This window comes from Perna viridis, chromosome 4 (assembly GCF_037379345.1).
Source record: "Perna viridis isolate PV_CMFRI_1.1 ecotype Kerala chromosome 4, ASM3737934v1, whole genome shotgun sequence".
NCBI lineage: Eukaryota > Metazoa > Mollusca > Bivalvia > Mytilida > Mytilidae > Perna > Perna viridis.
This window is the reverse complement of record NC_142448.1, coordinates 35890104-35917978: the sequence shown is the minus strand read 5'-3', so window position 1 is coordinate 35917978 and position 27875 is coordinate 35890104. Positions and strand designations below refer to the sequence as shown.

At 32.8% G+C, this 27875-nt stretch overlaps 1 protein-coding gene across 4 annotated transcripts in view; it reads right to left on the bottom strand.

Moving 5' to 3' along the window:
* Window positions 1-271: 271 nt before the first annotated feature.
* The window catches only part of LOC148619908 (calpain-1 catalytic subunit-like), a 41589-nt gene continuing 13985 nt past the window's right edge, over window positions 272-27875 (bottom strand). The window contains exons 5-22 of one of the 4 annotated variants that reach the window (XR_015921670.1): window positions 27087-27264; window positions 26499-26585; window positions 25267-25352; window positions 23344-23421; window positions 21433-21526; window positions 20381-20468; window positions 19604-19752; window positions 18724-18941; window positions 16151-16181; window positions 14338-14455; window positions 13883-13944; window positions 13194-13262; window positions 12727-12805; window positions 10304-10315; window positions 8347-8463; window positions 6298-7236; window positions 5767-5831; window positions 272-3987 (exon numbers count right to left, since the gene is read on the bottom strand). Coding sequence is in view for 2 of the 4 variants with exons in the window: in XM_088580313.1 (XP_088436439.1) it covers window positions 3961-3987; window positions 5767-5831; window positions 8347-8463; window positions 10304-10315; window positions 12727-12805; window positions 13194-13262; window positions 13883-13944; window positions 14338-14455; window positions 16151-16181; window positions 18724-18941; window positions 19604-19752; window positions 20381-20468; window positions 21433-21526; window positions 23344-23421; window positions 25267-25352; window positions 26499-26585; window positions 27087-27264 (1558 nt within the window). In the remaining 2 variants the exon portion in view is untranslated. The remainder of the gene's footprint in view (window positions 3988-5766; window positions 5832-6297; window positions 7237-8346; window positions 8464-10303; window positions 10316-12726; window positions 12806-13193; window positions 13263-13882; window positions 13945-14337; window positions 14456-16150; window positions 16182-18723; window positions 18942-19603; window positions 19753-20380; window positions 20469-21432; window positions 21527-23343; window positions 23422-25266; window positions 25353-26498; window positions 26586-27086; window positions 27265-27875) is intronic. The other 3 variants (XR_015921671.1, XM_088580313.1, XM_088580314.1) reach the window with 3 other exon arrangements.

Here is a 27875-nt window from a genome sequence, read left to right as displayed (position 1 = left end):
GGACAGAGAAAACAAACATGTACACTAAGAACATGAAATAACCAAAATAACACGTACAAAGAAACAAAAGCAAATGAGCAACTCGGACTCCATCAGAAATTAGGAGCATGGACCAGGTGCACAGGTAGGGTAAGTAAAATTATGACCCCGTGAACTAAAGCAGTTTATAAAGTCAATCATTTAGTCAGTAGACAAGATGACAAGGGCATTATAAAACATACAAAATTTCTGACAACATCAGACGCCATTTTAAAGATTTCAACACAGTGTATTTATTCTAAGGTGTAATGTGCTCTGGCTTTTACATCGGTCAGTGAGTGAAACAAAAGAATAAACCACCACTATGGCAGCACATATTTATATATATATATATATATATATATATATATATATATATATATATATATATATATATATATATATATATATATATATATATTAGTATATGCCATTTCTTGTGGCATCAACAGGAAATCAAGGGAACCAGGATTAAAACATAAATCAAAAATAAAAGTTCATATAACAAGAACAAAACAAAGAAAATTGACATACAAAACACGAAATTATAAATAACACACTCAAAGATACATTAAATGATACGTACGGTGTTGACCAAAGAGGAAACGAAAATTATAACACGGTGAATTGATCGTTTCTTTTGTTGCTAATAGATACACCATAGCGAGTTCATGATGATGACGATAACAAGATTTTACAGTAAAAATTTCAACCTTGTAGCAATAGAACCCTGTTCCATAAGCCAAAATGTAAGAAGTCTTGCACGCTACAAAAATCCTGTTTTTATAAGCTCTTGCATAACGGAAGTCATCACGTTTGTCGTATAGTTTAGTCGTGAGTAATGTTTTCCCATCTATCTCTAAGAGTATGACACTATATGAGGCTGAGTTCATAATATCAGAAAATCAATTGAATTATGCGATGAATTCTATTTTATGTTCACATCAAAACATTACCATTTCGTCCAAATTTGAAATTATCTATCAAATTGTTAAAGTATTTACTTTAATCTAAACTTTAACACTTCACCATAGTTTAAAGCTCCGCACATATTCCCCTGGTCAATGCTGAAGCGTTAATTTCTATCACACAAAATAGTAAACTGCTCATTAAATCATGTTTAGATCAATGACATTGTTGGAGGATATTCTTAACACATGTGCACAAAGGTTCATGATGATAAATTTCTACAGTAAAACATGCCTAAAGCAAACCATGAATAAACCGGGAGACATATTCCGAAGCCTCCAGAACAAAATCGGAAGCAGCCTCATCAAGACAGGTTTTACTGTATAAGTCCTGAACAGTTGACATTAAAAAATATCCTAATAAACTTTACATCAGTATTTTATGGTCCAAATCATTTTTTGAAACTTATAACCGATTAGTTATTGGGATCTTTAAATTTCACCACACAATCTGACGAGTTTCTGATAAAAAGGCACGAGGATCATTATAAGTATGCATGACTCAAATAGATAGGAAGTAATAACAAAAAGAGGCTAATACCGTAAATTGGGAAATTGTGGTTGTAATTTTATTTTGGTATATTTGGCGCCTCCTTTAAAAGTGCCAAAATAAACCACATCAAAATATAACGTATGTGAGGTTTTAGATGCTTACCTAAAGTGACCCCCTAAAGTAACATACCGTTAAAAGCCCTTATATACTATCATGAGATATGCAAATTCTATGAAATACGTGCTACAACATCAAAACAATATGCATCAATAAAATAAAACAAGAGGTACAATATTTAAGATAACTTTATATCATATATTTAGATTAAAATATAACCTTTTGTATATACAGTATAAGTGTTTGTTTAAATCCTATATCGTTTAGCCTATAGCGCATACCCTATATCACACCTCTATACCTATATCGTAACCTTTCACAGACAACACTTGAACTATGGTTAAAATATATGATAAATGAACATGACATGTTTAAATCTGTATCACATGCTGTATCAACTCTGGACCTATATCACCCCACGGACCGCTAGCTCTTGGGGTAATATAAGAGTCTCGAGTTGATATAGCATGTGATACAGATTTTGACATGCAATATTCAGTATATTTCATATATTTAGATTAAATCATAACTTCATAAGCATTACAAGTGTTTGTTTAAACCTTATATCGTCTACCCTATATCAATCCTATAAACCTCTATGGCATACCCTATATCACACCCCTAGACCTTCATCGCATACCTTATATAGCACACCTTCACAGACCAAACTTGAATTATGGTTAAAACATATGATATATGAACATGACATGTTTAAATCTGTAACAAATGCTTGATCCTTCAAATGATAAAGGAGTCTCGGGGTGATATAGCATGCGAGACAGATTTTGACGTGTAATATTCAGTATAATTCATATACAGTTGTATTTAGACAAAATTGTATTTAATTGAATAAGATTTATGACTGGTCGTTTGAACCCCATATTATGAAAGACGAGAAAAATCGTGAAATAACTCATACTTACACCAAAACTTATTACTTCTGTTTGTGTTAAGTGTAGGGAACCAAGGTTATAGCGGTAATCAAAAGAATGTAACCCAGGGACAAAGACCAGACATGAAAAACAGACATACACAACAAAGAACAAAAAGTAACTAAAATTATACATACAAAGTAACAAAAGCAAATGAGCAACTCTGACTCCACTAAAAACTGGGAGCATGGACCAGGTGCACCGGTAGGAAAGTATTTAGTTCAATGAAAATCAATAATTAAATGTGTAAGAATCTTTAATTAAATATCAAGTTTTAATTGATAATATAACAACATAAAAGTGAAACATTGCAATGGAGATTATACGGGGTATCGGGATTTTTCTGATGGGGAATGCCGCCTCGGAAACTGACAGGCAGTCGGAAATTAGATTTTCAGATTCGTCCTATTAGGGACGGAGCTGTGTGTTCTCAAATTACATTTAACTTTATTTATAATGCACTGTTATGTAATATCACTGATGTCTCGACGAACGAGAATACACAAGCCTTACTTTCTCTAACTACGTTTAAGATTCCTAAGTGTAAACGTCACTTCGACAGAAAAAAAAATTAGTCATTCGTGGTTTGAGAGACGATTTTCATATGCAGGATGTCGCTCATGCTCCGTATTTGTATGTGAAGTTTATACCAAACAAATCAGTTTCACTAGTTAAAAGAGAAATCGTTAAACAATGGCTATACAATATCTTTCGGACAACAACTTTTAAACATTTTTGGTGTTTCATAAAAAAAAACAGTCAAATAAACTGTACAATGCTACAAAGTGTTAAGCTTGGTTAAAAAAATCTATAAAACAATTTTACTACATAAATCACCAATTAAATTTCACCAGCACAATATCCTACATTAAAAAACCAATATACGAATTAACAAATATTCCAAATTGAAATGAAATATAGCAGTAAGTTTTTTTTTAATGATCATACAAGTATTAGATAAACATTATCAGTTTCACTATAAATGTATGTTATACACCTTAATTTGTTTTTTTATTTACTTTCGTAATTATTCACAGAAATGTGAGGTTATAACTGACATCAATGTCATACTGTAAATTCTGAACTTTTTTTTAAATATTGGTCAAAATTGTAATTTTAAATTTTACGATTGATGAGAAAAATCCAGAATGTAAAATATCCGTAAATGCAAGTTTTAATTATTATAAATATACGTAGTTCGCAGCAATTTTGCGACAAAAAAAACCCAATTATTTCTTAATGTACAGTGTAGTTACCCAAGTGGTAACTAATAAATTCTTAACTTTTTAAAATGTTCGACTATAGAATAGTTGGCACAATGAAACTATTTTGAAAACTTCCACTTCATCCTCTATTTAACCTATATACCAGTTTCATTATCCCCAATCTTTACAATATCTTCCATCTTCTCCATTACCGCGCAGTTTTTTAATCAGCAGTACATGGTATAGTAAAGGTACTGAAACATGGAACAGAACGATGTGTTTTACTTCATCACAAGCAATGAATTTCAAAATGGACTAATCTATTGTACATGTTCCAGTACTATGTATTTTAGCAAAGAAAAATTGTTATTGTGAGACTATAAAACAATGACCTCCATATATTTCTTTTGATAACAGGCTGGGTTAATTAAAAAAAACACAAAAAGTAAAGTTAACTTAAACATTTTATATTCTTTTCTTCATAAAAATTGCATGAAGTGCATTCAATCTACTATCATTTGCCAAAAAAAAAAAACACCACAACGTAAAACACTGAAAGCAGAACTACAATTATTAATTTAAAAAAATAAAAATATGGGGGGGGGGGGGTAATAAATGCAAACTTTTTACATATGTCATAGATTTACTCCCAGTTTCAGAATCCTGGATCTTCATCATTGAAGTGTTCGAAATATTTTCACTTAAACTCACTGTTAGAAATGTGTTTTGTCATACAATGTACGTGGTACAATGGGGGGAAATATTAGCATTTGGACACTCATCTTTTGAAAAACTCTATATCAAGAAAGTACTTTGTATAAGGCACAAGTGTAATGATATAATATAATAAGTTAGTGTTTAAAACTCTGAATTTGCAGAACAGGATTTGAAATGAAAGGCAATATTCTAGTTTTGTCATTACCTCATTTTAAATAATTGAACAGACAAAAAACACAAAATATTAATAAGGTGAATCATGAATTTTGTGAGCCAAACATTTATCGTATAACATTAAGGAATACACAGTGACCAAATATTGTCTAGTGGAACTCAACAACAGTTTAGAATGAGATCATTACCTTACCTGAATCGGGATACCTTCATTACAATCAGCGAAGACCAACCGCAGAACATTGCCTTACCTCAATCAGGAAACTTTCCCTGCAAAACACTGTCTTACCGCATTCAGGGAACCCCCATAACAAACAGTTTAGACTGAAAACATTGCCTTACCTCAATCAAGGAACATCCATTACCAACAAGGTCATTCTGATAAAATTACCTACCTTCAATTAGGGAATTACCAACTGTTAGTCTAACCTCAATCGGAATTTGCCATTAACAACAATTTTGACTACATACATTGCTATTACCTCACATTTAGAACCCTCATTACCATCAGTTAAGACTAAGAACATTGCCATAACCCATTATTACTGGTCAGACTGAGAGCATTGCCTTAACTCTATCATGGAACCCTCATTACCAACATGTCAGACTGAGAACATTGCTTTACCTCAATCATGGAACCCTCATTACCATCTTTTCAGACTGAAACATCGTCTTAACTCAATCAGGGAACCAACATTTCCAACAGTTTCGACTGAGAACATTGCCCTATCTCATTTAGGGAACCCTCATTCAAAAAATTGAGACTGAGATCATTGCTTGAACTTATTTAGGAAACCCTCATTATCAATAGTACTGACTGAGAATATTACCTTACCTTAATCTGGAAACTTTCGTAACATTAGTTTAGATAGAATGCAATGCCTTATTTTAATAGGTGAATTATCAGTACAATCAGTTAAGACTATGCATGTAGCCTAAACTCATAAATCAGGGATCCCTTGATACCAATAATTTAGACTGAGAACATTATCTTACCTTAATCAGGGAATACTCATTAAAAACAGTTTAGACTAAAAACAAATTTAAATCGAGAACATTTTGGAACCTCAATCAGGGATATATGCCTTACCTAAATCTGGGAACCCTCATTAACAACAGTTAGACAGAGAAAATTGCCTTACCTCATTCAGGGAAAACGATGCAGAGTCTGTTGATGGGGTCTTCAGCTGCTGCTCTTTAAAAATGTCTTAAAAACAAAACTGTGCCAGTAAACTTTCCGAGTGTGAGGTTGGTTTACAACAATTATAGTTAGAACATGTACAACGGAAAGATATTTCTTAATATTTTTTGCCGCTTCTATCAAAATAAATATTATTCTGTAATATAACCTTCAAACTGTTTTTGCTCTCAATGAATAAAATTTTGGAATATATTTCCTTGAATCCTTACTAATTACAATTTTGCAGCAGGAGACAAATTGTGATTTTCATGACAAAAATAGATACTGTGAAACACGTGGTGATCCAATTTTCGTGGATTTCGTGGGTTGCCCAAACCACGAATTTAACAACCCAACGAAAAATGTGTTTAAAAATTTAAAACCTTGAGGAAGAAGAACATGAACGACAGACTGCCCGTATGGACTTGTACACTTGTCAGACCCTGTTCACCTATATTTCAGTGTAAACGTAGTTTAACAATGTTACTTGTACCTGCAGTGAATGAAGGAAGATATACAATCAGTAATAAAACTCCTTAAATGAATAAAAACATAGAAAAACTGATTTTGTTACTTTATTGAGATATTTATTTCATACTTCCGGTTAAAATAGCATGTATCGGTAAAGTGTTCATTTTAAGTGTATAATTTGCGTATTGATTATTTTGAGAAAGTCGATCTGGAACAGCAAACAGAGTTTTCATAAAGAGAAAAACTGAAGAAATTGTTTTAATATTTATTGTATTTTTTACTATCATATTAATAACAATCTATTTTCGGTGCATATAAGATAAAAACATATTTTATAAAGCATTAGACAATGCAATTTTAACACACAAGAACTGATAAATCACAGAAATACTATAAATTTCAACTGCTTATAATGTCAATATCACTTTTAAGAGAGTCAACCAGCTTTACCGAAGCCCATCTGGATCAGGTCGGTACGTGTTTACATTTTCTGGTGAGTAGAAATAATCCAGTTTGCATGGATGGGTTTTATCACGGAAGTCTTGGTATCAACCACAACGTTGTTTGATACATCACCGCCAGTGTCATCTTCTTGCTGCTTCAGTAGTTGCATTACTTCTGATGAGTACCAGTCATGGAAGTGGGCTTTTAGTTCTTCTTTGAACTCTCGGTTGAGTGACAAGTCTAAAGGTTGTAGTTTGTCGGTACATGCAGCTGGTACGAAGAGTGGTACAATGTCGTGTTTCTTTAAGTGGCTGAGAAGTTTTTCACTCTGATGAACCTTGTTGACATCGAATAACGCCATGGATTTCTGGATTGTAGTGTATACCAGCGGCAGCTCGTCGCGGATCTCTTCTACGTATGGTATTATGACTTTGTCAACGTAACGGATCATGAATTCCTCATTACTCCAGTGAGTCTCGGTGTAGGTGATGTCCCAGTTGTCAGTAAAGTCAACACCCTTAGGAAGACAATTAAAATTGTAAAGAAAAGTAAGAATTTAAATTTGGACGTTAAGCCAAAGACCCAATAAGGTAAACGAGTAATGAATATTAATTTTAAAATTTTGAATTTTTTTTCTGAACTGGACTGAGACTGGGCAATCAAGGCAAATATTTTATTGATAAGCACCTTTCTTCTTTAATTTAATATAACTGTCCCGCATGCTGCAGACTGAAGTTTCGCTGACTTTGTGACCAAGATCGGCGGTGAACTTTCTGGAAGCTCTGGCAACACCATTGTCTACAGCATAACGGGCTATCTTGGCACGAGTATTGTCGTCGTAGGTGTTGTATTCACCTCTCTTTCTTTTGCGTGAAATAGTAGATGGGGAAGCGACTACCAAAGTATCTACACCGTCATTTGCTGCTTGAACAACGAGTTGTTCTTTCTGGGTTTTACATTCTGAAGGGTCAGGAAGACCTGGCGTGGAAGGTTTCGTAACCTTCATGGAACCGGACTTTAACCACTGTGTGAGTGAAATAGTGAACTGAATTGTTTAGATTTCCAGAAGTATTTATAAGGCATCCTTAATTTGAGAAATTTTAAGCGTTGGTCACCGCTTGGGCGACATACATCACTTTTACAATTTTTTTTCTTTTTTTATAATTCCGCCAACTATAATTATTATTACTATTTACAGATAATCATTTAATTATCCGCTTTTCAAGTTAAAAGATCAAACAGATGATTAATCTTGATTTGAGTCGTTATCGTCAATCAACTAACGATTTTCAGCTAAACCATGCATGTAAAATTTACATCCTAAAATTTTTGTTTTGAAACTTTGTTTTCCACGAATTTAACAACCCACGAAAATGTCTTTTTTTCGTAAATCCACGAAAATTGATGTCAACGAAAATAAATGAATTCACAGTACATGTTATAGTACAGTGGTTTGAAAAAGTAAGATCAAAAATATTTTAAACTAGTTTTCGAATTAGTTTCAAAAACCTGTGGAACCTCCACATTTATTACATTTTTTTAAACTTCGTTTTATATCTTCATGTTGAAATTACCTGCAGTACAAAAAAACATTCCAATGTACAACAACTAAGGTTACTTAACTTACCAAACATCATTGTAAGTTTGAAAATGACAATCAAGAAATCAGGCAATCTTATTTTACTGTTCCTGTTGCCATAACGACGTACAATCGCTATCTGTACTTGTCTGTTTACAGTGAAACCTAAGGAAAATACAATGTACAAATTCAATACATTATTTAGAAAAAAAAAACTTCTATCTTTTAGTAGTGGTTGGCAAAGAGTTTTATATAAACCTATAATTTCAGAGAAAGTCAGCTACAAAAAATTGAATTCACACTCTACTTGCACTGTGACAAAAAAAAGCCTTGTAGCAAGAGATAACTAGAGATACTGTAAGCAAATACCCAAAAAGAAATTTTGAACCACTGCTTCAGTTAGAGATAAACATGTAAAAGCACTGAAGTCGTATTTGGCATCGTTGAAGTCCTCTGACAAAAACAATATTTCATCATGCATATCTCAATATGATGCTTAACCTTCATATAAATTCATCAAAGTCCCCTGAGTGGTTACGACAAGTTCACCTTACGAAGTTTTAACATTTAAAACCCTTAAATCGGAAAATCTTCCTTTCGAGTTCTCTAAAAATTACTCTATTCTTTATGCACGTCTACATATGATGCCAAATCTGACTATGAAATTTCATCAATCCATTGAACGGTTGACGAGGGGTTTGCGTTTACCGGAAATGCGGACAGACGAATGGGTTGATCGGCAAAAAGACAGACTTTCTAAACTTTACCGTATTTTTTGGTATTTGTTTCCTGGCATAAAGCAAATATAATTATAGAATGTGTATTTACAAATAGTGCCTAACCTTTTGTTTCTGTTTCATCAAAACTGAATGAACAATTTTAGGGAATTCAACCAACAAGCTTATACTCAGTAATAACATGGTTGTGAATACGTTAGAATTGAAAATAACAGAAACGCACAGATGACCCACGAGTAATATAGTATATTCAATTTCTGCATAATTAATGAATATAATTTACTTTCCAGATATTTTTAATTGTTACTTTACTTCTTTTCTAAGATATGTCTGCCGGTCCATATAATGTTATATGAACCACTAGATAATTATATGGACCACATCGCTTTCAAATTAAGAACCTGTCAATCACAAATGTTTTATATGCTTTACTTTTTTTTTCTCCTACGCCAATATTTCAGAGTATACTACATCGACATATAGTTCATGGTACTTTGAAACAACTTGCAATATATGGACTAATTAGATGCCAAAAAAATCAATTGACTTCAGATCTGCTTCGATCCAAGATACTGTTTTGGGGCAAACAGCCGGTCAATATATTCCCACATGACTTTCGGCTTCACGAACAATTTGTTAAATATTCTGTTCGATGGAGACAAAAATAGATGCTAAACAAAATAATAATCAGACGTATGAAGGTAGTGTAATCTACTCCTCACACACTTACACTAATTTAGTTACATAGGAAAGATTCAACAAACTAAACTTTTGAATGAGCACTTGATGTTAAGAGCAAGCAGATGCAAAGCACAAGAGATTTGTTGTTAGTATAGAAATGGTTATGTACAAAACAGTACAACACTTATTTCTAGCATGGTGGCAACACAAGTCGCAGTCTTTATTAACGTAAGTCAGAATGTGATTTATGCATGTCAAAAACCCACAAAATTCACTCTTATTTCCAATTGTACTTCTTATATAAAAAAAATAATGATTGTACATAAAATTGGCATTTTAAAGGATTATCGTTCTTGATTTAGTTGATTTCAGTGGAATATGACTACATGGCTTTCACAAAAATACATATTTTAATATACAAAACTGTTTATGTATTAATATAATTTATGTACACTGAATAAAATGTTTGTTTGGTGGATTTTTATGCGCAATGAATCACCTCTACCATAGGCAGTGTCTGACCTTCATATTTATTGATCATTCAAGTGCAAATAGGCATTGCTCGTATGGCAACAGGTTTAACTCACCAAGATATCTACCTGAATGTTAGGAGAAGAAAATAATTTCTTGTTAACTTGACATTAAATACAAAGTTGATCTGATCACAAATAACTTACGAAAAAGAATTAAATGACCGTAACTGTAAATGGTAAATTCAACACTATTGATTTTCCATCGGATATGCTATACATGCCCTTCTGTAGACAAAATAACGGTTCTGTATTCTGACTTCAGAGTAAAATTCATACTCAATGATAAAAATTATTGTCGTTTCCTTGTAGCACATCTATGGACCAATATAGAACATATTGGTGTGTAATTTTTTTTTATTCATAACTTGATACTTATATCAAAGAATAATCAAGTGACTAAGATTCTAGCCTAAATCAAAAGAATGTAATCAAAGGGGCAAAGATCAAAAAAAGGAAAAAAGACAAACACAACGAAGAACATAAATTAACCAAAATAAAACATACAAAGCAACAAAGGCAAATGAGCAACTCGGTCTCCAGCAAAAACTGGGAGCATGGACCAGGTGTACAGGTAGTGTAAACGTCCTCTGTTTTCTAGAAACACCCACCGGGTTGCTCATAAAAAGCAAGTGCAGGTTAGATGAAAGGAATATTATGACACTGCATTTTAAGAACATCTTCTTCGGTATATTTGGAAGATGATTTGGAATTATTTTTAACAAAGTATGAGGAATCACTAAAAAGAACTACATATTTGAATCTAGGTGTACTGTTTATTTTTTTATTTTATTTTTTTTTTTTTATTTTATTTTCTTTTTTATTTATTTTTTTTGGGGGGGGGGAGAAACAACAATGTATGATGTTTTTGAGTCGGGCTTTTTACTGAGGATGGGGAATAGAAGTATAAAGAGTTAAAACATCATAGGTTTTAATGCTATTGTATGGTTTCCAGAAGATCTTTCGAATTTTTCCAGGATCCACATTGAATTACTAACACTACAGGAGTGACAAGTGTCATGGTAGAACTGGAGACTGCCTTTTACGGCTGTGAGTATAGAAGTTAGAAGTTTTGAAAAAGGTTTGGTGGTACATTTTGCAGATCTAGCTATATAGCGTTGTTTGTATGGATTCCTGTGAAGTTTACGATTCAACTATAAGAACCTTGTAATTGATCAAGAGAGGGAGACAGGAGTGAAGAAGGTAAATTAAAATGTACTAGTCTTCATTGATAAAACAACAAAAAGGTTCTTTTAGTTGATGAAAAATGTATTGCAAGAAAATTTGGTGTAGAATGAGAACAAATATATTGACTATAGGCGTCATCTCATACTTTTCAGTCTTGTATAGAAATTGTATGTTTTCCCCAATTACTGTAAACGTAGTCTCTATAAATTATTTTTTTTATTATTCTTTTCTGTCCCCCGAGAAAATAGCTAAAAAATTAGTAAAACAACGAAAAATGAAACTATTCCAGTATGTTTGACTAAACATGAGTTTTGGTACAGTATTTTTGAGGGGTTGCAATTACATAAGTTGAATAGACATCAGACAGACGAAAAGGGCAAAACAATATGTCTCCCATCATAAGTTATTTGAGACATCACCCATTACAAACACAACTTCGTCCTTCATAGGCAAAGTCCAATACCATATTAATATCAAAACCCACAGATTCAGCTTTATAGGACGAGTTACGAATCTAGACATTAACATGTAAACCATTAGGTTGGATATCTCATTTACTTTTGTTACTTTGTATGTATGATTTTAGTTGCTTTATGTTCTTTGTTGTTTGTGTCTGTTTTCCATGTCTGGTCTTTGTCCCTGGATTACATTCTTTTGATCACCGCTGTAACCTTGGTTCCCTTGATTACCGCTATAACCTTGGTTCCCTTGATTACCGCTATAACCTTGGTTCCCTTGATTACTCCTTGATTACCGCTATAACCTTGGTTCCCATGATTACTCCTTGATTACCGCTATTACCTTGGTTCCCTTGATTACTCTCTCATTGCAGGCATCCAACATAAACAATCATTATCTTAATGTATATTTATATATGATACATAATTTTCCTATATAGTTTCATCAAATTCCTTTGAGTGGTTTAGGAGGAGTTCCACTTACCACTTGTATGAATGAATTTATATACCTTGTATCACTAAAATTTCACTTTGAGGTTTCGGAAAAAAATAACCTAAATAATAGGGTATACATTGTAATATATATAAAAAGGATTTATCAATAGTAGTAATTAATGATAATTCAAATAGCATAAAACAAACCAGTCCATTACTGTAAACATATTGATTTTCGTTATTTTTTCTGTGGACAGAAAAGCATGTGATGCTTATTTTTTTAACTGAATAACCTTAACATTTTTTAAGCATGAAAATGTGCAGATGACAGATAGACAAAAAAAAAATAATATATATTTACAGTGCTCCAAGAGTAAAATCAAAAGAGCCAATACCTACCCAATGCACTGAAGAGTTTATTGAGTTCATATGTATCCACACTTGCAGTCCCGTCTTTGTCAAACTGTTCAAAAACTTTCTTTAAACAAGAAAATAGTGTTCATTTAGATTGTATTGGTTGTCATAATACTATTGTATTAAAATCTTAAATATCAACACATTAAAAATTGATAAAAAGAGAATCAAAGATTAATAGCATGGCATGATGAGTCTTCCCTTGGGGAATTAAACATTGAATGTTTAACTGACTTTACCATGGATTGGAATTATTTTAAAGTTCGTGGATCATTTAGGCGAAAATAAGCCATAATAACCTTAAAACCCCTTCCAAAATCACAGGTCCTGTCAATTTCATGTCATGATTGTTAAATAACATATGACCCGTGTGTAGGTCTCACTTTCAATCATGTAACTGAGACCTTCAACTGATTTTTTTTCAATGAGGTGAGGGGAAATAACTATATTACCTTGTAAGCCTTGATTTCACTCCAGCCTTTCAACACCTCATCAAAGTTCAAAGCTCCTGATCGATTTCTCTGCATCCAAGTTAAGGCTTTCATTGTATTTTAATAAACATATTTTGCTTACTCTACTGGTGCACCTGGTCCATTCTCCCAGTTTTTAGTGGAGTCTGAGTTGCTCATTTGTTTTTGTTACTTTGTATGTATGATTTTGTTATTCTATGTTCTTTGCTGTGTATGTTTGTTTTCCATATCTGGTCTTTGTCCCTGAATTACATTCTTTTGATTACCGCTATAACCTTGGTTCCTTTGGTTACTCTTGTCCAAGTTACTCACCAATTCAGATTCACAAGGTAGAATGTAAGTCTAGAAAAAATATTTTCTTTTTCCACTGTAAAACCCACAACACGAAAATTAAACTGTCATGGGTATTTTCTAAAAGGGCATTATACAATTTGAGGAACGATCGCGAATTTCTGACTTTAGAAACTGCAAAAAAAGGCACCCCAAAATATATGGGTAAACAGTAAGTAAAAGACAGTTTTCAGCACTCGCTAAACCTGTGTTGAAAATCTTTTCCCTTTCTCTTCTTGTAGAAATTTAATTGGATGTTCCATTTGACACAGTATATATTCCTCTGCACGAAGTATGACCATCTCACTGAAGAATTGATGTGATTATAAATAGAAGGATACATCCATTGATGTAACCAATGATCGACAAGACTCTAGACTGAATGGTATGGCTTCTCCAAACTCTACAAAAAATGAAGTTTAAAAATGTATATTCTTTAGTAATTGAGTACAATCTGCAGAAGAAATAATACGGTATCACAAGTCCTGAATGCCACTAAATTTTAAAGAAAGTGTGGACGACGGACAGACACAATGATCACAAAATACACGCATTATGTTTTTGAAAAGCGGAGATGAAAATATTACCTACGGTATGTTTAAGATATTACAATTTTCATGGTACAAATGTTACTCCAAGGAAAGTCTTGGGATCAAATGATAAAACAAGCTTGAAATTTCTCAGACTGATTATTTATCAATTTTTCTGGAGCAGGAGTCTCTGGTCTTAGTAAGCATACCCACCATCATTGATATTCAATATGCCTGAGAAGCAAGATTTTGAGTGATCTCATTACCTGCTGCTGAGAGCTCCCTGAGGAAGAGTTTAAGTTCCCTGGCGTGGATATGTCCATCTTCTGTTGCATGCTTTAAAAACATTTCCTTCACAGGGTCTGCAGGTTTTGAGGGATTTGGCTAGAATAACAAGATTAACATTTTTACCATATAATTCAGAAGAAAACTGTTATCATATGTTATTAATCAGTACAAGAAATATTTCGTAAATAGTGACATGCACATACATTCAATGATGCGTTTTTATCAACTGGTGAAATTATTGAGAAAAAAAAACAAGCCGCATGTAATTTACTAGAAAGAGTAATCAAGGGAACCAAGGTTATAGCGGTAATCAAAAGAATGTAATCCAGGGACAAAGACCAGACATGAAAAACAGACATACACAACAAAGAATATAAAGAAACTAAAAACAGACATACACAACAAAGAACATAAAGAAACTAAAATCACACATACAAAGTAACAAAAGCAAAGGAGCAACTCGGACTCCACTAAAAACTATGAGCATGGACCAGGTGCACCGGTATTGTAAGTGTCCTCTGCTTTTCTAGAAACACCCGCCGAGTTGCCCATAAAAATTCAAGTCCGGGGTAGACAAACGAGGAAAGGAAAATTATCCGTTGAATAAATCAGTTTTCATGGTGCAGATGGATACAACATAACGATCCACGAGTTCATGATGATGACCATAAAACTAGTGATGACTAGAAGAATTTTCTGCTGGACAGAGTACCCATTATATAGGTTCCCTTCTGTGGTAATATAGAAAAAATGTGTGATGCACCAGTAGCATATACATGAACTGTTAAAAGATATCACCATATTCTGCAGAAGTTTGGTATGTTATGGGTGTTTATGAACTGGATTATATCTTCATATGTTTGTCGGTAATGTGTTTTTGTGTCCTTATTTTATTGATAGCTTTATTTCGAAGAAGTGTCATCGTTCTGTTACCGTGGATTTCTATTACTTTTGTTGTCAGGGTCTTTAAAAGCTCTCTTAGATGTGTGTTTACAATTGTTGATGACTTTTTGGTAATCCCTGAAAGTATTTACTATTTTGTATTTAGATTACACGCTAGAGCATTTGTTCCATTTCACCATATCTGTTTATTTTACTATTATTTTACAGATGAAACTTCGCACGCCCAATAACTGAATAGCAATGCACTATGAAAAATACAATATGTTTTTCATTAAATATATTTATGCTTTGACCTTGCTCTTCGAAACAATCCGCGCAAATTTTTTGACGGATTCAATGAACACTGATGGATGGAAAACCGATGACCCATGATCGACCTGATTGTGGTTTTGTTCTGTAAAATGGCCGATGATCTGTAAATTTCAGACATTTTCCCATGAATCCAATAAGTGCCATATTTAGGTCACTTTGAATTTAAAATATAAACTCGACATTTTTTATTTCATTAAAAAAGCAAAAGTATCATTTAGTGAGTATGTGAAAAAAATGGAAAACTGAAACAAACCAATCCTCGAAATATATCAACTGATCAGCAGCCACATAATGTAAAAAAAAGGCGGTAACTGGTTTGCAAATTCATTTGACAGATCGATTGAAAACTGTTTGGTGATCAGTGATGGATTGTGATTAAAGTTACAAGGATCAGTTCAGATAGTGTACTCCAAGTTCGGTAAAAATTAGTAGAACAATGCGGATCTAAAAGTATTAAAAACAGTGATACAAATGGAAGAATGAAAGGAACACAGTGTTACTCCATTACTTAATAACTGCGTTTGGCACAAGAATGAAAAAAAGAAGTTTGTTTAAACGAGAAAAAAAACAACTTACATCCCCATTTGTTCCATCTTCCTCTAATAACCTGTAAATGTAAACGTCAGATTACATGTCATACCAGTCTCTGAATATTGATTTATTGATCTAGAGATCTAAAACTTCAAGAAAAAATGTGAGATACACCATATATTTTCTGTAACTCGAGTCTATTTGTTTTTACATTCATTGATAACAGGTACGTGTATGCACATCAACAAAAAAATTATTCGAACTGATATGCAATGTATAAAGCCCTATATATATATTTTGGACACTTTATAAAACATTAAACTAAAATTCTTATAAATTGGACAGACACATATATTTACATATTTCTACGACATATATTATATGCTTTACACTGCAATATTTCCATTTGAGCACCCTATACAGATTGACTGAATATTTTGCTATGATACAATACGATCACCATACAACACTAAAGCTACTCATATTACTGAGTGAATTTTATGGCGTGTTTATTTGTTGTTGCAGAATGACTACCCACCGGACATTACACTTCCCAGCCACAATAAAGTAACTCCTTTTACACTAGAAACAGGGGCTGAGTCATACCATTCACTATGGTTCTCTACTACAATATCTAGTAGCATCGCTATCCCGAGTGTGCGTTTTAATTACTATTTTTAATACAAACTTACGACAAACGTGATGACTTTTCATTCAGAATTGTAAACTTTCCTTTCATCTGTGGCAACATCCCTTCGGCTCCTGCGTATGGAGTGTTCATATCACAACTCATACATTATGCCAGAGCTTGCCAAAACTACGCAGACTTTTTGTTTCGCGCTAGAACTCTAACAAATAGGCTTCTGGAACAGGGTTATGTTGCTACAAGATTGAACTTGTGGATCGTTATGATGTATCCATCAGCACCATGAAAACTGATTTATTCAACGGGTCATAGTTCACCTTTCCTCGTTTGTCTACCCCGGACTTGACTTTTTATGAGCAACTCGGTGGGTGTTTCTAGAAAAGCAGAGGACGCTTACCCTACCGGTGCACCTGGTCCATGCTCGCAGTTTTTAGTGGAGTCCGAGTTGCTCATTTACTTTTGTTACTTTGTATGTATGATTTCAGTTACTTTATGTTCTTTGTTGTGTATGTCTGTTTTCCATGTCTGGTCTTTGTCCCTGGATTACATTCTTTTGATTACCGCTATAACCTTGGTTCCCTTGATTACTCTTTAAAAATTTAGGTTCCCATTTCTGGAGAGGTAAGATTTATTTTATGCTTTACCGAAGTGGGTGTCTCTGATAAAGATTATTTTTTCTTATCATAGCACACTTCAGTATTTAATAACTTTGTTCATGAATCTATTCCGTGGCTTTACTTTTTTCAAAACACATTTAATTTTGTGTTTAGTCTATACTTAGTTAAATAAAATGCTATTAAAATATGACGTCCTATATTCGAGATACACGAATATCCTTACACAAGTCCGGCTATAATAAATGTTATTATTTATGCGTGAACTCATTATTTCTGTAATTTGGAATCTTCGTGCTATTGTCTTAGTACGTTCACCGAGATATGCATTTTATTTCTTTTGAAAAATTCTAGAATTTCACGGCCCTGCGATGTTTATAATGGCACGATTTATTGCTTTGTGATATCAAGTTCAAGATCAAATTCAAAATTTCCACAAAAATAATATATGATGCGTGTTGTAAGGTGGTTTTTCATTGCCTTTATCTAATATTGTCAATTTTGGATTCTTGTCCACTATTTCAAAGTTGTCTGCTGCACTTGAAGCATGATACTTAGTGAATGATTTTGCCCTGATGTCAATGTTGGACATTAATGTGTCTTCCTGTCTTTATTTGACTTTAGTTAATTTTGAAAGTGTGTCATCGTTCTGTTACCGCAGAGTTTGTTACATTCATTATCGGGACCTTTCAGAGCTTACTTGAAGGTGTATTTCAATTTTTAAGACATTAGTCTGCAAGTACATTATGTATTTACTATTTTTATAAAGATTATACGCTGGTGCATTTGTTGCATTGCACCATATCTATTCATTTTTCTATTCAACGTTCCTACACTTGTACAAACAGTCTAGTTTATACAGTTACAGTAAGAGCACACAAGAGGATGTAATATGTTAAAACAGCATATATTTAATAAGTTAACGTAAATAATAACTAACAATATGACATTAATGGAACATTAAGTGATATCCCACCACATAATGATAAAAAAGGGTGGGTAGGCAAAATTTAAAAAATGGCCTGACTCGTAAACTACAATTTAACCTGTAGTTTATGGTCCTTAACAATGTGGAAAGTTTTTTAAAAAAAATAATTGATCTCAAGTTATCATCTTGGTACCGCCTGGGGACAAACATACAGACGCATGGACGGACAGGCAAATTTTCAGAGGAAATCACATAATACCTCGCCACTTCTTGTTACGGGATATAAAAACGATAAAAATCACTCTTTTAAAACTAACAGTGTACTGGCTAGAAATAAATACAAGAAACACATTTAGCAAGAATTGAGAAAAAAATTAGACTCATGCGTTATATTTCAAGTCAACACACTGTTAAAGTCTATTTGGCTCACCCACTATCTGCTGGTTTTTCAGTGTACATCCGAAGTAAAAATTTGGCCTGGTCATGTGGTTTGAAGGTACTAGGTATTATAGCATAGAGCCCTGGTTGTAGCTCAAATCTTCTGGTTACCTCACGTTGGTACTCGTAAATCCCAGATCGTTTCCGTAAGATTAAAGCATGTCTTGGAGCTGACTCACCATCCAAGGGCTTCTTATAATGATTTTTCAGCTGAAAAAACAACACTGATACTTTCAAATATTTTAAAATAACGTACAGTGTTTTAAGAAAGAAAATTTTTTCGAATGTTTATCAAAACCTGAAAGATCTCGATGTATACTTTTTGTACTCATTTGGGTTTTTTAATACACCGAAATGAAACAATAGGGCATCTAATGGGACATTGAATGATACTCTGCCATGTTATGCATCTATGATACCCAAAAAGAACTAAATTTCACATTTTGTTTTAATTCTAATGGATATTGACTCCAATTCATCAAAATAAATGGAGGTAAAAACAAATTTAAGTGGCCCTAACTTTTGTGTTAATAATCCGACCAAACTGAAATCCATACTTCATCTACATTTTGATACTTAATAATTACACAAAGTCTGAAAAAGATCTTTCAATATCTTCTAAAAGTCAACCAGATAGATGGACATCCATACACAATTTTTCGGAGAGTATCACACACAACACAAGCTTGCTACTTCATGTGGTGGGGTATAAAAAAATCAATCAAAAGACAGGTGTCAATTCTTAGGAGCTTATTGTCAAGCCTATTATTTCAAGCCATAAGGCAATGTAGTAAGCCTTAATAGATAAAGTAGACCAAAACTTCGATCTGTATAGTATGTCTTCCCTTACAAACAAGCAATACAGATATTACCTGATACACATCAAAGCCAATGGCAACAGACGATTTATTGTTCATTTCTTTCTCTGTCAATGTGACAATCAGGGTACATAACCCATTGTTATCTGTTTTATCAACATCTTCTAACTGTATAAAGTATTGAGGGTTCTTCCAATAAAGATCTGAAGTAAACAAAAAATCAATTATAATACTTCTTCATTGTAAATCACAAGGATTAATGTTCATATGCATGTACCTGTCAAATAATACAACTATAAATGAAATCTTTTCCGGATATGTAGAATTAATCTTAAATTCGGCCAAGTAATTTAACTAAGTTAAAAAAAACGAAAGATATTACATAACATTCAGTGCAATGTATGCTTACTTTGATAACTAAACCTTTTATGCAATTCGGGGATGAAGAAAAAGATAAAAAAAGTCTGAAATGCAAATAAATTTAAAATGAGCAAATAAGATCAAATTAGTAAAGTAACTTTAAATCATGGTGTGTAGATATCAGTGAAGGCTTCACAACTTAGATATTCTATATATGAAAGCGTATAATATGACTGATATAAGACAACTTTCACTTTGATAAAAGAAAGACTTGATAAAGATACTGCAGCACCCACAATAATCTTGATACGGATATTACCCATCCCACAATAGACAGTGATTACCTTAATAAAGTATACTAACCACCCACAATGAATATGGGTTACCTTGACAAGAACGCAAGCCACGCTCAAAAAGACACTGACAACTTTGATAATAATACAAGCCACAACCACAATGAACGTGGATTACCTTGATAGGGATGGTTACCACACCCACCAGCTGTCAATCCTCTGATCCAAGCATCATGATAGGCTGTCACTTCCCAACTCTGCTTTCTCTACAAAACATAAATTCATTTTTATCAATAAATATGTTGTTCCAGCTGGCCTATATAAGGATGCATGCACTTCAATTTTTTTTAAGTATGTCCCTATCGCCATTAGAAGAATATAAAAATAACTTCTGTCAAAACTGTCTTTTTAACACAAAAAACATTATGCTTACAACATGCACTGAATGATGACCCAACCTAGAACAGTAAGATTTAGTGCAAATGTTACCCAAAATGTTTTAAATGTGTCCTTACAACTTAAATAAAGTGCAAATAATTTATATGGGTTGTACTCATTTGAACATGGGCTGGGATTTTATAGTTGGTTATCTAATACCAAGCTTATTAAGGTATAAATATGAATATAATGACAAACCCATGTGTATATGAGTACAACACCATACTTTACATAAATGAACTAAAGATAATTTTTTTTCTGCATCTGAATCATCCAGGGGTAATTTTCTTGTAATATATCATTTTACTTTTACAGGATGTCATATTAGAATGCCTTTTTTGGACAGCTGTGCCCATCTATTCAAATGCAAAGTAGACCGTTTATGTGTGTTTGGTGCAGTTTATTAACAAAGACCCACTGGTATCATTTCCATATGTGCATTCACCGTCAAATTGTATGGATAATGGAAACGTGACATTTCAGCCTTTATTTCTTTCCTGGCAGATAAATGGTTTGAATTTCATTGCAATATTTTGCTTTATGTAGCTTTTCGCTATATTTAGAGAATTTGAACTTCATTGTAAACTTAGCTGAATCAAGAAACTAAAGAAAGATCGACTTCCAATATGAATCATAGACTATCAGAATTCTCCAGTCTTGACAATTCAATGATGATAAAAAAAACTCGCTAAAACTCATGTTGAAAATAGCGTCATTTAAAATATCGCGACTGGAGAAATCTGATAGCCCGTTCTTCACAATGCAAGAAGCTACAATTAATAAATATCTTACCTCATCATTGGCTATTTCTGAGGTCAAAGAGTCAGGCTGTAGATGGCACAACTGAAGTTCATCAAAATTCCGTAAAACATCAAGGAATGGAATCCTACAGAATACAAGTAATGGAAACATTTATGATATGAAGTTACAACACCTACAATGACAATATCCAGGGGACAGAGTTATCTTCCCTTAATTAAATGAAAATCAGTTAATTAAGAAGGTAGGCCTAAGATAAGGGACATAACTCTTAATAATCATTAGAATGTTTGTAGTCAGCATTTTACATCAATCTCATGTAATCATCAAAGTAACTTGGTCTGATCTCATTCTGTTTCAAATAAAAGCTTGATAGGTTTTGGTGAAATTGAATATGATACAAACATATCACTGTTTTCAAGAGTTATGTTCCTTACCCTAGGTCTACCTCCTTATATATTCAACGCCATTCAACTTTGACCCTATAATACCTTTGTCATAAAGATCATTTCATCAATCAAATATTCTTTTTATCTGTTTTCTTTTCAAGCTATATTAATCAAAACCACAAACATCCTCATTTTTGGTATTTAAATAGCAGTAAGTCGAATAAGGATTTGTAATACAATTTGAACCTAAAGTACATTTGCAAATCTTGTCATAATGATCATCTCATCAATAGAAAGTTTCTTTATATCTGTCATAAGATCATTTCATCAATCAAATATTCTTTTTATCTGTTTTCTTTTCAAGCTATATTAATCAAAACCACAAACATCCTCATTTTTGGTATTTAAATAGCAGTAAGTCGAATAAGGATTTGTAATACAATTTGAACCTAAAGTACATTTGCAAATCTTGTCATAATGATCATCTCATCAATAGAAAGTTTCTTTATATCTGTCATAAGATCATTTCATCAATCAAATATTCTTTTTATCTGTTTTCTTTTCAAGCTATATTAATCAAAACCACAAACATCCTCATTTTTGGTATTTAAATAGCAGTAAGTCGAATAAGGATTTGTAATACAATTTGAACCTAAAGTACATTTGCAAATCTTGTCATAATGATCATCTCATCAATAGAAAGTTTCTTTATATCTGATTACGGTTTTCAAGTTGTAATTATCAAAATAAGCCAAAACACAGAAAAACCTTTAATTCACAATTACTTCAATAACGTTTCTTATAAAACTTCGAACAAATGACTTTTGAGCTCTTCAAGAAGTAAAGTCACATTTATTTTCCAGTAACTTTTAATTTTTGAGATACACTTAGGAATTGATGATGTTACCCCTGTGGTCAAAAAAATAAAAATGGGGACAGTGTTTTATACTTGATTTGCATAGTCGACACAAAAGTAGATACCCCAAGGATGCTGGTGTCCAATTTTGTAATAATCTAATGAGATATTTCAGACGAGATGATTTATGAGAGTTAACAACAGACGATGGTGGACACAAAGTAATAACAATAGTTCATATGGACCTTCAGTCAAAAACTGATCATTCAGCAATTGATCACCAATCAGTAGCTTATCGGTCAGCAATTGGTCACCAATCAGTAGCTTATCAGTCAGCAATTGGTCACCAATCAGTAGCTTATCAGTCAGCAATTGGTCACCAATCAGTCAATTATCAATCAGCAATTTGTCATTGATCAATTAGAAATAATAGTAACCAACTATTTAGCAGTTGTATAATAAAACCCACTTTTAAACAATTTATTTTCATGATTATTTTCCATGCTTTACATAAAACATTTTATTTCAATGCGAGCCTTCAATATAATTCATTTTCAGGATTTATTAAGCCTAGCAAAATTGATTTTGTTTGCAGCTTATCTTCTATCAACTGTTTGTATTGATCTATATAAACTCAGTAGTTATTATGAAGGAATATTCTTTGCTTTTGGCACCATCTATCATAAATTAGTTGCCCACCAAAACTCCCCATCTTCACGAATAACGATTCCCAATTTTGATCTAGCTTCAGCTGAAATGCTTCGGATTTCTTCAGAACTGAAAAAAAACAAAGAATACCAGATTTAGTACTGACAATTTTGTTTCAGGAATTATATCAATTCTAGCATGATTCCTTGGTTCAAGGCATTGACATTGAATAAGAAAGCAATACTAAATATTTGGTCCAAACACAATTACAGTAACTGGTTAAGACCAATAAGTGCATAGTACAATTTACAAAACATAAGTATACATATAAATAATTATACAGTTGTCCAGAAATATATTTCAGTGTTAACCTACAGGAAAAAACCATTGAGATCAATATACAATTACAAAACGTGAAATTTATGAGACAAATGGGGGAAAATAAGTGAAAAGTTCATAGACCAGCCATGATAGACCTTACTTCGGGTAAGTTCTGAATAAATGATGATAGTCCATTTAACATTTTGTACCCAGTATTCATTACTATTTTAATGAATTTTTCCCCATTGAGGTTGATGCAATTTTTATTATAAAGATAACAGCGTTTTACCAAATGTTCCCACTGTAATACTAATAGGATGATTGATTGGAAAGAGTGATTAACCAAAATATTATCACGAGTGCCCAAGAACGCCTAGATTTAACAAGTGCGTGGAACTTGTTTACACACGAGTTAAATCCTCAAGTGTTCTTTGTACGAGTGATCATATTTTGGTTATTCACGATAACCAATTGATTATCCTATTTATTATATAGATTTTCTTCATAATTTTAACATGAAGTTAAATTCTGCGATTGGCGAATTAATATCAAAATTGTAACGTTTTAGCTGGAGAAAGTCCGTGAGTGAAATAATCGAATTTATTTCAGTGTGAATTATCGAAATTTATTACACTGGGAACATTCGATAAAACACTGCTATCAATGTAGTAAATTGCGATAATTCACACTGTGATACAAATTCGGTAATTTCACTCTCAGACTTTCTCCTGTTAATACGTCACAACTTTGATATCAATCCATCGATCACTGAATTAAAATTTGTTTTGAAAATATCGATAAATTATGAAGAAAATCTAGATTATAAATATGATAATCAATTGGTTACCGTCAATAACCAAAATATGATCACTCGTGCCAACAATTTAACGCTTGAACATTTATCTCGTATTCACTCGTTACATCTAGGCGTTCTTCAGCACTCGTGATAGTATTTTGGTAATTCACTTCTTCCAATTAATTTTGCTGTTATTATTCGCTGTAGAAATCAACACTGGCAATAACAACATCATACCATTTAACGACCTCAAAATTTTGGCACTCTAATGACAGTTACTATAAAGCTGGTTTGGTTAAGACAGGGTTCCGCTTGACGAAGTTCAAAATACATTTAAGTAGCAGTCTTTGTAAGAATCATGCAAATACTGTAAAATGTGATACACCCTAAAATAGGCTACATGTTTTTATTTTTGTAATTAAGTTTCTATATTGGTCTATATGATGAAATGTATAATAATCACTCCAATCTGTCTGCTCTTAGGAGAAAGTCCACATAGAAAACCCAATCATTTCTATTGTATTTTAGTGTCATTTACAGAGTTATTTCTCTTAATTTTGAATTCTACAGTACGTTCTATATATTTTTTAATCTCCTATGAACACGGGTTATATGAAAAGTCTCATGTTACTTTCTGTTTACTATGACATTTTAAACAAAATATCAAAAATAAAAACATGTAGGCTTTCCAACTATGAATCACATTTTGCATGCTTCTTATCTGGAGTGCTACTTAAATTGATGTAGAGGGACTTTAAAAAAAAATGTTTGGTTTAACCAGGTTTTCAGATTATTCAGTGTTCGGTTTAATTAGGTTTCACTGTAATAAGACCTAGCCTGATACTTCAATTACTTACTGGTCTGACCAGCTTCCTTTCCATTCACTTTTTCCCCATGGATTTCTAAGACGTAATAATTGCACTTTATTCCCTCGATATGGCACCTAAAACAATTTAATATCTAAGTTTAGAATCCTTATACATGATGTTGGGAAACCTAAAAAGTCAATTATTCTGTACAAAATATGCAAAGTGGTGAATTCTTGTGAGGCGCAGAATTAGTCAAAACTATAATTATTTAAGGTTAATGATTTCAATATTTTAGTTTATTCCATTCAAGGTCCTCCTGAATTATCTCAGGATACCCACAATTCGATTTTAGGACCTCCTGAATTATTTCAGGACCTCAACAAATAATTGTTCGTTTTATTTCAAGACCTCACAGTTCGATTTCAGGAGCTTCTGAAATATTTCTGGAGGTCCTGAAATCAAATTGATCAAATTGTGGAGGTCCACTTCAAAAGTCTAGAACCTTCCACTCTTGAAAGTATTTTTTTTAAATTTGGACTCCTGTTGCAAAGAAGGACTTGACTACTTCCTATATTCTATACCTACAATTAGGAGAAAATATAATTCACAAATGAAAGAGATATCATAAGGTGTATGTAAACATGTTTTCTGTCTTTGATAAAATCAACGAGTGAAAGTCTAAAGACAATACAGGAAGAAATAACCAAAACTCTAAAACAATCCGACTTCAGAGGTCAAAGTTCTTTTTTTTATTTGTCAGGACTTTGGTTTCGGAGTTTGATGTTTTGCCCGAAAGACAATTGGCAAGTTCTACATTTCCTTGAAATCACTTGGTTATAGTTTATTTTAGAGATACATGTACCATGTACATGTATATTAGAAATTTGTCATACCCTTATAAAGATTATACATGTCACTCATGTTGCTAGATTTCATGAATGTTATCATCAGCCTTTTACGTTGGCTGCATCCTGGCAGAGTATGCTTTTAATAAACCCTTTTGTGCTAACTTTGGGATAGTCGATGCGTAGAGCATGCTCAATATACACTTCCGCGAGGAAAATTCTTTTGTTCTACCCAAGCTCTACCTCACGGAAGTGTATAATGAACATGCTCACCAACTTATCACGAAAGGGTCTATTCTATAAAATACCTTTTTGACTATTAGTGAATTTGAAGATTTTCGTCTGTGATTCAAATAAGAAATTTTATATAATGAATCACCCCAGTCAGGACATACAAAAAATGTTCACTTTATTTAATGGAACTATTAGGTTTACCACAGCTATTCCAGTGATACTGTATGCATGTCCCATGAACAGACCATTCTGCATTTCTACTTCTCGACTTGTGGCGCCATCAGGTAACTTAAATAAATTATTGGAAAAATGAAATTTATTGGGCAACTTCAAAACTGAACTGAAAACTTAAGCTGAAATCAAAACAGTTTTTTTTCCGTCTTGAATACATCAAGCATTTATTTTCTGAAAATAATGTCCTTTTAATTAATGAAATATAAATGAAATAATAAATGTAATATTAATCATTAATTAAAATCCAGCCCCCCCATTTTCCAAATGAATACCAAATAAATATGAATCATAAACCCTCAAAGTCATTTAGATGGAAAGGAGTTCCGGATGGGACATAAGTTCATGCTTTGCATCATGAAACCCTGAAAGTAATTCAGCTGTTTATGCTAAACAGGTGCACAATGGTGTCATGTGATAAGAAATGTACCACAGTTTCATTTAATTCAGCAGTTTTTGAGAATTTGGGCATTAAAACTGAGGATGAATGGAGGATCAGACAACATGATGCTACATACATTCCTCTTTTTAAAGAGAATGGTATTAATATGTACCTACATGTATACTGGCACCCATCAGCGAATTCATCTGGTAACTTTTCCATACTAAGTCATACAAATTCTTTGGTATTTTAGATTTGTCTGTCAGATCTATCCATTCTGATATTGCACCGGTGAGATCAACAATGGCATCTTGGAGTTTACCGCCATCTAAAGCTTCATAGTTACCTCTTAATCTGTACAAATATAACAAAGCATTCAACATAAACATAGAAAGTTAATATAGTTACCTCAGATAAAGAAACAACAGTGTAACTTGTCTAAACCGAAACCTGTATAATCCAAAAACCTAAATAATCCAACCACCTGTCTAAACTGAAACCTGTATAATCCCAAAACCTGTCTAAACTGAAACCCAAATAATCCGAAAACCTAAAAACACTTTTTAAGTCACTTTATATTTTGAACCTCAGTAAACCAAACACCTGTGTAAACCAAACAAAGTCTATACTGTCCAAAAGGGGTTCGGTGAAGGCAGGTTTCAATGTATTTCAAATTTCCATAGTGGTAAAGGGTAGTACAAAGTACATGTGAAATACAGAGTTATGGAATTTGATTTTTTTTTTTTTTTTTTTTTTTTGGTTCAAAGCAACTTCTAAAAGGTCATGAAATTGGCGAAGAATATACTCCTGAGACGTTTATTAGAGGTATAGTATGTTCATAAACCGAACTGACTTGAACAGCAGTGATGAAGTTTTACTTTACTTTAAAGACACAACTTCATCGCAGCCAAAAAAGCTTAAAGTCTGTGGATTATTAGGATCAATGTTGTCACCCCTTTTCATGA